The following is a 10,845-nucleotide window of genomic DNA, read 5'->3' on the forward strand; positions in this document are numbered from 1 at the left end:
TTATTTCAAAGAAATTTCTTAAATTATGAAAATATAAAATTGCATTTGCACATGTTACATTCCTTTGTGGAGCTAAAATTGATTTTCATTGTTATGTCTAGTATAGTAGTATTTTCGTATAATTTATTCTATATTTTTGATCTTTACACAATAATATAATGTTTTTGAACATTAAGTCGAAAAAATTAGTTTAAAAAAGTTGCATTAGATATTTACAATGTATAATTAATATTTGTTTATAATTAATATTTATAGATAAATATAGAGGAGAAGGAGGGAGGCAGCTTTGTAGGCAGGGGCAGTTTTGAACTTTACAAATTAAAAATAAACTATCTTTTTCTGCGATTACAAATTTTTGAAATGGCGATACAGTCATAGATAATCGTCAAGTGATAGCTGCCGCGATTGCAATTATTAATCTAATCTAGAAGCGTTTTGTGTTTTTATGCCTTCGTACTAAACGTCTCACATAAGCATTTTAAAATTAAATGATTAAATAATTAACATTTTCTTATGCTATGTGTTTCTTCTTACGTTCATATTTACGTAATAAAGATGAAATATTTAGTTTTTATCGATATTTTGGTAAATAAGATATTTTTTCGATGTGATTAAAAGGATAAATTTAAACGAAACAAATCGGGCACCTTAGAACATTTCAGTCGCAACTGTCGTGAACTCCCATGGCATATGGCTAATGAGAAATATATATACAAGAACGTAAGACAGTAAGACGTAAGCAGTAAGGAAAATCATAACATTGGATTTGCTATTAGCCTTACGGTCTATTGGATTAATTAATTTGCTTAGATTGCACCCGGTTGCACCAACGTTACTTTTATTTTAAGCGAAAAACTCTATCTCATTTTAAAACCGAAAAGAGACAGAGACAAAGAGAGCCTCGCATAAAATTAAAGTAACATTGATACAATCGGACTTTATTGTGATTGCTTAATTTGTTTACATGTTATAGGCTTTGTTTACACCGTGCATTTAGGCCGCGACCTATACAATAGAGGTTCTTGTTTATCCTGTAAGTTAAACAAAAGCATCTATTGTATATTGGACTAAGGCTGTGTTCCAAAATTCACTGTACCGAAAATCTACGGTTTACGTCATATACATTTTCAGCAATGACAATGAATTTTGGAATACAGCCTAAGCGCATGATATAAACGTAGTCATTGCCTTAAACGTTTACAACAAACAGTAGTATAGGCTGTAAACATGTCGGCAATAAGAGTCTGAGCACAAGAATTGTCATAACTTAGAGACTTAGTTGTAGACGTAAGTAACGCACAAGCTTCGACGTATGACATACGATTTATTGCCGTCGTTAGAGACACGGTAATAAGTTGTACATCATACGTGAAAGTTCACTTATGTCTACAATTTAAGTCTAAGTAAGTGTTATAATAATTCTTGTGCTCAGATCCTAAGTTGATTTTCCGGCCCAGTCAGAAATGGTTAATCGATCAATGTCAAATCGATAATGATTCAATGTCGCTCGACGTCAAATCGAGTTAATTCGATATCCGTTAAGAAATGGTTGATATTTATTAGATATGGGAAAAAATTCGTGGCGTTTTTTAATGCCATCTAACGGAAAAAACGCCACGAACTTTTTCCCATACCTAATATTTCACTTATTGTACGCCTTATTACATCTTTTGCTACATTGATCGATTTGATATCGAGTGACGTTGAATCAGGATCGAATTAATGTTGATCGATTAATATCGAATGTTTGGCTAGGCCGGAAAATCAGCTTACTTCTGATCTGAGGTCTACAACCTTTACTGCTACTGTTCATTGTAGATTATTACGTTGTATATGACATAAGCTTTAGTTCTTTCGCTTGTAGATACATGATAAAGTTATATTTGATTATTGATTAGCGTCGAACACGATTTACATATTACTATATGATTCATAAAGGAGCATAAGGATAAGAACTCTCTATACTGCAAATTTATAATTGCTTTCAACAATATAACAGGTAGAAATATACAGTTTTTTTAAACATCTTTTCATTTAACAGCCAAATTATAGGTTACGGAACGCAGCCTGTAGCGTATAACTTGTATATAGTACATGTATACAAGTACATGTACAGTAGAACTTGGATTATCTGACATGGTTGTTTTTAATCTTTCAGATTATCTGACATACTTTCCAGCAAGAGACACAGATGACACAGTGTAACACACTGAATCATTACATCCTTTTGTTATTTGCTAAATAAAGATGATCTGTGTCACTTGCTAGAAAACATCACTCATCGAATTTTTGTGATGATAGCGTTACACGCATTCTTACTAATTAAAATGCGAAATCTTAAGAAATCGATTTATAAATATTTTTTATAACAGGGAGTTATAAGAGTTAAGAAAGACAGTGTCTACTTGAAACTTAAATTTTGATAATTTATGATTAGAGTTTATGTTTTTAATTTTATTTTAATTATCATAATCATTAAAAATTCGGTAATTATGCAGTATAAGGGACTATCCTGCAATGACCTTGACATATGTTATCAAAGTCATGACCCGAAATGACCTTGGATAAATTTTTCGAACTGTCGTTCGTTGTTCCTTAAAAAATTATTAACAAAAAAAGTTCATCAATAAAACCTAACTTTAGAACACGACTGCGCTCCGATGAAACAAAGTCCCTTTTTTAACAGTATAAAATATTTCCTTATATAGTAAATATTTCCTTATAGTTTCTTATATAATTTTTGTGTCTTTAGAGAATTTGTCCGAATTTTTCTATGCTTATATGTGAAACCTTATGCCTTATAATGTACATAGTGTGGAGATATAAAAATAATATTTTTGCTAAATATGTTTTTGTTTATTTGATGTTCATTCAATATTTATATTTTCAGATATTGGATATTCTTTAGCCATTATGTTAAAGCCATTATGTAAAACTGCATAATTAATAAAAGTTAACTTTTGTTTTTCAACTTAATATATTTTTAAAAAAGAGGCTTTTATTTGTATAATTAAATTAGTACATAAAGAACGCTTAATCTTTCTTTTTTACAATGCGTTCAAAACTGCCCCAGGGTAATTCAAAACTGCCTAAGAAGGGTACTTTTGAACATAAAGAGTGTTTTTTTTAAATATAAATAAAATATATATATTGTTATGATATTTGTTTCAATGTGGTTTATTATTGTATCAATATCTGTAGTAATTACCAGCACAACAGAAATATAAATAATTTCATTACATTGTAATTTATGAGTCTGAGAAGAAAAAGTGTTCAAAACTACCTCCTCTCCCTTAAGCATATAACAGAATAAGTATAATAAGAATATATAAATTTAATAATGATGTTACTGAAAATTAAGTATCATAAATTTGCTTTATTATATTATTGTTAATAATGAGGACAAGGCATATAATCTTTATACAAAAGTACACATGTTTAAAATCCTTTTTATATATAATATCTTACTTTATATGTAATATATACAGTATAATAATTTATTATTATATATTCTATATTTATTATTATATATATTCTACTTTATATAACTTTTGATAAGAAGTAAAATTATATTATAAATCGTAACACACATTATAACTTTTTAAATGTTTGAGATTATGGGCGGAATCCATAGACATTGTTCAAACTTCGAGATGATCTTAAACTAGTGCTTCAGATATCATAAATCAATCACAGAATCGTATTTTAAGACATTGCTTGAGACGGTCTTGAAAACAAACTATGGATACCGGCCTATATGTGCCTTATCCTAATTAAAATAATATAGCCTTATCCTGAGATAATACTTCTTTTTTCTCATCAATTTCTTCACAATTAAAAAAAAAATGATTTAATTATATCAGCAGCGCTGCAACCAGTAGCCATAATGCAAGGTAAGAATATTAAAGTACATTTCAACAAAAATTTACACAACATTTTTATCCTCTTCTCATTTTCACGCTCTTTCTTTTTGGTATCTTACGCTTATCCTTCTTTTAATATCTTATTGCGTCTTTAAGTTGAAACATTAATGTACTGAGCCAAATTTTAGTAGTTTTTAGCTTAATTAATAAACATTTTTGATTATTTTATTCTATTAATCATTATTATTTTTTTAATATTTTATTTAATAACATTTTAATAATTTTAAAATAGTATAGTACAATATACACACATACATAGTATACATATACAGAGTGTTTTTCTCTAATTTGATCATTTAAAATATCTCCATTGTTTTTGATGATGCGAGAAAATATCACATGAGATCTTGCTCGATTTGAAATGGCACATTATGATGATTAAAAAATTTTCTCAATTTTTTTTTTTTTTTTTTAGACTTCAAGATCATCCTCCATTTCTTGAAAGTGGAATTGTATGATTTTTTTTACATAATATGATTCTTCTAATTATTTTGAATATCAAAGTATTTAATTTATTTACAGTTTTTCAACATATTAACATCTTTCTAATAAAATGCCTGATTGAACATCAAATTGTTAAAATTGCTTGTCAATTTCGTGATATTACTACAGTAGTTTAATTGCGTTTATAAGTCCGAAAAGTTAATTCGGCGTGCGAATGATTACAAATATACATGTACATATGTTAGAGTTTCACCCGGATCTATAGATATTCGGGTAACCGGATATCTGAATAGTGATATTCCGGATCTTATACTTGAATATTGAATAATACTCTGCGGATTCAAATCCGGATATCCAAATCCGTCCGGATCCAATCTTTCGAATCTATTATCTCATAAATCCGATTTCTGATTAAATTACAGACTTCACTAGAGGAAAATCGATGACGTAGATTTTCTAAAGCGACACCCTCCTATTTTTCTGAAATTAACTATTGCATTTTATTAATACTAATAAAAACATGATCTATTTAGTTGATTAAAACTATATTAATATATATAAAATTATGTTAAATTGAAGTTATATTAATATGTAATTATATTAATATGTAAAAGTATATTTAGCATATATTAATATATAAGCAAAAATAAATATATAGTCTCTCTTGCGTGCGCCTTCCACAAGCGACACAGTACACAGTGATCTTATCTTTATTTAACATTGGCAAATAACAAGGATATAATGATCCATTGTATCGTTTATTGAAAGGCATATTCTATTTCTCGATCTCACTATTTCTCACCCTTTTTCACGCTCTCATCCCCCTTCCCCTATCTCCCTCTCTCTCTCTCTCTCTCTCTCTCTCTCTCTCTCTCTCTCTCGTCCTCACTCTTTCGTTTTTTTTCATACATATATACACCCTGTGTATGTAGAGAAAGATATTGAGAAAATATTGATTGCAAAAATATCCGAAATCCAAATAATGAACGGTTTAATCAATAAACTTTAACGGATATCAGTTTGAAACAAATTCGGATCCGAAAGATCCGCTTTAATCGGATATTTTATATCAAATCTATTTCTATCTCGGATATCCGGATACTCGGATAAACGGATAATCATCAACCCTAACTTATACAGTATATATAGTAATTTAGATTGAATTACTTAAGCATTAAAGATCTAGCTTTGATGACCATTATTTCTATTTCTTATTGTCGAATTTTTAAATGTACGATACCAAGATTTTTATTGTTGAAAGTATTAAGGTAGTGATATCAAAAATCAATAACTTAAATAATAACTTTATGACAGTGCTCACAAAGATCTGCATCAGACCGAGTCGCCGAGCGCTCACGTGACGCTCTGGCTCAGGAGCGTCCCTATACCAGAAATATACTGGGAGCGCATCTTCCGCCAAATTATTTATTATTGAAACATGTTTTTAACATAAAATTTTTTATTATTAATTTATTCATTGTTTCTTAATAATATACTTATATCTTAATGTAGTTTTCTAATACATTACAATTACGATAACGCATATTTTGACGATAACTTTCAACATCACCTTCTGGTATAAGAACGCTCCTGAGTCAGAACGTCAGGTGAGCGTTCGGTGGCTCGGCCGCCGAGCCTCGAGCGGTAATGGGGGTCACTCGCTGGAATCAGGGAAATGTACAGATCTTTGCGAGTACTGACTTTGAGATATTTTATATTTTATTCTGGCATATTTTGACATAAAATGCAGTTAAATAATTCGTAAATTATTAATTTTTTAATGATCATACCTTAATACTTTTATAAGCAGAATAATGAGAAGATGGATTTAAAAAAAATATATGTATGCAAAAAGGATAACTTTTTAAATAAGCAGCTATTTTCTTTCCATCAATTGATTCATCTCATTATTCTATATATAAAAATATTAAAGATTATCAAAAAATTAATAGTTTACGATTTATATTTAACATTTTATATCAATATGTGTCAGAATGAAGTATAAAATATCTCTTTTGCCTTAATAGTTTTGTACGTAGAATAACCAGAAAAATCATATATTACGTAAAAAAAATCATATAATTTCATTTTTAAAAATGAAGTTAACCTTGAACTCTTCGAAGTATCTTCAAGTGGACAAATATTATCGCCCTATGATAGATCCCTTCATATCGTGTAATTTTGATTATACAAATTTCCCTCTGAATCTTATAGAAGATATTTCAGATACTAATATTGGGACATCCTATATATACAGGGGAGAGAGGGACAGCTTTCTACTACAAGGGCAGTTTTGAATTTTACAATTTAAAAATGAATTGTCCTTTTCTGCAATTACAAATTATAATTTTTGAAATGACAATACAGTCACAGATAACTGTCAAGTGATAGCTGCTGTCTTACAGTTGTTTGGTCTTTGGTAAATTCTCTTGTTTGATTTTTCGACCATATGTAAGGGGTCACAGTATCATGCATAATTTCAGCTTTAGAGTGTCTTCAGGGACAGAGGCTCGCTTATGTTTATGCATTTAGTAATTGTATTCTTACTCTTTAGAATTTGTCAACACTCGAGGGGACCTACAATTTAACGCCGAATCCGAATGGCGAACACGAAAAACGCGTATGCGGAGCACAAATGGAATCGAACTCGGATCTACAGATCGCACTGAGCGGCGAACCACTCGGTCCTCCCCTTGCAATTGTTGATCTAGAAGCATTTTGTGTTTTTGTGCCTTTGTACTAAATGTTTCGTTTCACATACGTAAGAATTTTAAAATTAAACCATTAATAATAACCATTAATAATAATTAATATTTTGGCATGCTATGTCTTTTTCTTATGTTTGTATCTACATAATAAAAATGAAATATTTGGTTTTTATCAATATTTTGGTAAACAAAATAAAATATTTTTTCAATGTGACTGATAGGGGTAGATTTGAACAAAGCAAAACGGGGCATCTTACATTTCAGTAAATGTCACAAGCTACGCGATCTTTTATGAAGCTCACATACAAAAATATAAGATAGTAAAACGTAAGGTCATCTACAATGAACAGTAGCAATAGAGGCTGTAGACACGAAATAACCATTTCTGGTTAGGCAAGAAAACCAGCTTATTTCCGACGTATCTACAGTCTCTATTGCTACTGTTCATTGTAGACGATGCTTTATGGTTTCTACTGTGATTCACCAATTTGCTTACGTGTTATTGTTTTACGTATTGTTTTTGTATGTGCCATAAGTTTCAGTCCTTCGCGAGACATACATGACAAAGGTTTGAATGTTGAAACACGATCTACATATTATTAAAAGATTTATAATGCAAATATAAGGATAAGGAATTCTCTATACCGCAAATTTATATAATAATTGCTTTCGACAATATAATAGGTACAGTTTTTTAAATATCTTTCCTCCTTAATACTCAAGTTATATGTAGTACAAGAGCAGCCTGTAACCTATAATTTGTATACAGTACATGTATATAGTAGAATCTGGATTATGTGACGTGGTTTTCTTAATCTCTTGGATTATCTGACACTTCTAGCAAGAGATACAAATGACACAGTGTAACACATTGAATCATTACATTCATGTTATGTTTGCTAATGTTAAATGAAAATGACATGATCTTGTTCACACTGTGTCGCTTGCTGGAAAGCATCATTCATTATTGTTTTGTGATGATAGTTACGCATATTCTTACTGATTAATATGCGATATCTTGAAAAATCGCTTTATAAAAGTTTTTTATAAGAAGGAAATTTAATTTTTATAAGAATTAAGAGAGATAATCTATTTGAAATTTAAATCTTAATAATTTAAGATCAGAGTTTGTTGTATTTTTATTTTGATTATCATAATTTAATTACAAGTCCTTAATTTTTATCTTTCAACTTTTAACATATTTCCAAAAAAGAGACTTTTATTTGTATAAATAAATTATATTTGTTTATAAATTATAAATTAACATAATAAACGTTTAATCTTTCTTTTTTTACAAAAAAATTGTCCCAGAGTAATTCAAAACTGCCCTTCCCTCCTCCCAGAGAGATATTTTTGAACATAAAGAGTGCTTTTTTAAAATATAAATAAAATATATATTTCGACAAGGGGCTTAGAGTAATAGTTGTTCGTTGCTATCTTTAATAAAAATTTAAAATTTTTAAAATTAATTAATTGAGTGTGGATAGTACAATTTTATTAAACTATATATATCGTCGTTATGATATTTGTTTTAATGTGGTTTATTAATGTACATCAATATCTGTAATAACTACTAGCACAACAGTATACTTTCAAAAAGTATTTTCTGAGATATTTAGCCGGCTCGGAACTTTTGACAGGCACACAGGCTGTATATTTAATATAATATATACTGTGATAAAAAAAATTATGGCATAAAAAAATTGTGCAAAAATTGGCCAATTTTGACTAATGATAATTTTGTAAAAAAGTAAGTAATATTATTTTTATCATAATAATATTTTTTCTTCTTTAAATTAAAGTTTGAAATCTGTAGTTTAAGACACTATGACCAGATTTTAATTTTGATGCATCCCTACTACTGTAACTCTCAAAACATGAAACATTTTTAAATTAAAGGGGAAAATTTGAACTTTACGCTGTTGCAAATGGCATTCCTTCAAAATATTTAAAGTCCATGTATTCCGTCAAACTTTGCAATTTTCAATATGATAAATACACCCTCATATTTTGAGAGTTATAGTGATAGGGATACAATTAAACTTAAAATCTGATCATAAAGTCTTAAAGTAGAGATTTCAAGCTTTAATTTAAAAAAAAAACGTTATCCTATGATATTAGGTGTGGGAAAAAGTTCGTGATGTTTTTTTAATGCCATCTAACGAGAAAAACGCCACGAACTTTTTCCCACATCAATAATTTATCGTCATCAAAGCTGGCCAATTTTTGTCCACAATTTTTCTATGCCATAATTCTTTTTTAGCGATATATAGATATATACAGGATGTAACATTTTAATTGACGCAATAAAATATCTCTTGAACAATGAATTTTAGAGAAAAATGTTTCAAACAAAAGTTATATAGTTTGGAAAGGGACATAAGATGGTTTGACCTTGAAAAGCTGTTCATCATCAATTTCTTAAATTGAATCCCATATTTCATTGCATATTCTTGTAGCTTACCTCGAGAGCTTTCCAAAACACTATAATTAAGTTCATTTTTATTAAATTTTTTCGAATTATAAGGCACTTGCAAATTACAGTATCGCCGATATTAAGAATTATCCAAAATGATCAATGGATCTTGAATGTTATTAAGGATCATGATCTGCATAACATTTGTCAAGATTAAGGGCATTAGAAGTTGTTTCTCTTATTTTCATTTTTGAAAAATTAAATTACAATACATTTCTAAGTAAAGTAATGAAAATGTACTTAATTATAGTGTTTTGGAAAGCTCTCGAGATAAGCTATAGGAATATACAATGAAATACATGAGATTCCATTTATGAAATTGATGACCTTTACATGACCTTCAAACTTTCCAAGATTAAACCGGTAGCATCTTATGTCTCTCTCCAAATTACATAACTTTTGGCGAAACATTTTTCTTTAAAATGCACTATTCAAGAGATATTTTAATGCATCAATTAACCCCTTTCGCTGGCATTGATATCATATAGCATTCAGAAAAAAACGTGTCTCAGTACGCATTAATGCCATATGATGTCAAAGCGCTTTTTCTTCGAAATGAATGAATTTAATTCAAACTAGGTATATAAGGATTTTTAGGGTCGTTGATTACGATTTTAAAATAAAAAATATAAAATTCAAAATTCATAGCGAATCCAATATGGACTGAAATAAAAAAAAAATCTAAATTCTTGTCAGAACGTTTTGAAATTTGGCTTACGGGAATTTTCGAGGATGCTGATTTTGATTCTGAAGTGTAATTCAGAATTATAAAATTTAAAATGACGGATCCAATATAGCGGACCTCAATTTTTAAAAAATCGTATTCTTGTAACGTTTTGAAATTTGGCTTATGAGGGTTTTCAAGATTATGATTTCGATTTTTAATGTCAAAATTAGAAAATAAAAAATTATAACATAAAACTGAAATCTGTCATATGTCAGTTTTCACCTACGACATTAGCTGATGATTCTTAGTAGAATCATGATCTCGGAGTGTGATCACTGAGAGATAGGATTTTATACACCATTTTTATTTATTTATTTTTTTTGTATTTTATCTTCAAATTTCAAAATGTTTCAATAAGAATGTGAATTTTTTCAAATTAAGGTTTGGATCCGCCATTTTGAATTTCTCAATTTTGATCTCAAAATCAGAATCAGCGCTCTAAAAAGCCTCTATATATACCAAGTGCAAAAAAAAATTCAAACCTTTTTTCTGCCAAGCGAAGCACAAATTGTGGAAATGAACGTGTCAACAAAGAGGTTAAAATGATACACCATGGATATATATATA

At 29.0% G+C, this 10,845-nt stretch overlaps 1 protein-coding gene across 12 annotated transcripts in view; it reads left to right on the forward strand.

Annotated features, from left to right (window-relative positions):
• LOC108694229 (dynamin) overlaps positions 1-10,845 on the forward strand; it is a 97,814-nt gene that overhangs the window by 28,661 nt on the left and 58,308 nt on the right. For 9 of the 12 annotated variants that reach the window (XM_018203634.1, XM_018203602.1, XM_018203596.1 and 6 more), the window contains exon 10: positions 3,864-3,893. The exons of the other annotated variants lie outside the window; for them this stretch is intronic. In XM_018203634.1, coding sequence (XP_018059123.1) covers positions 3,864-3,893 — 30 coding nt within the window. The remainder of the gene's footprint in view (positions 1-3,863; positions 3,894-10,845) is intronic. 12 annotated transcript variants of the gene reach the window in all.

This window comes from Atta colombica, unplaced genomic scaffold, assembly GCF_001594045.1.
Source record: "Atta colombica isolate Treedump-2 unplaced genomic scaffold, Acol1.0 scaffold1, whole genome shotgun sequence".
Classification (NCBI taxonomy): domain Eukaryota; kingdom Metazoa; phylum Arthropoda; class Insecta; order Hymenoptera; family Formicidae; genus Atta; species Atta colombica.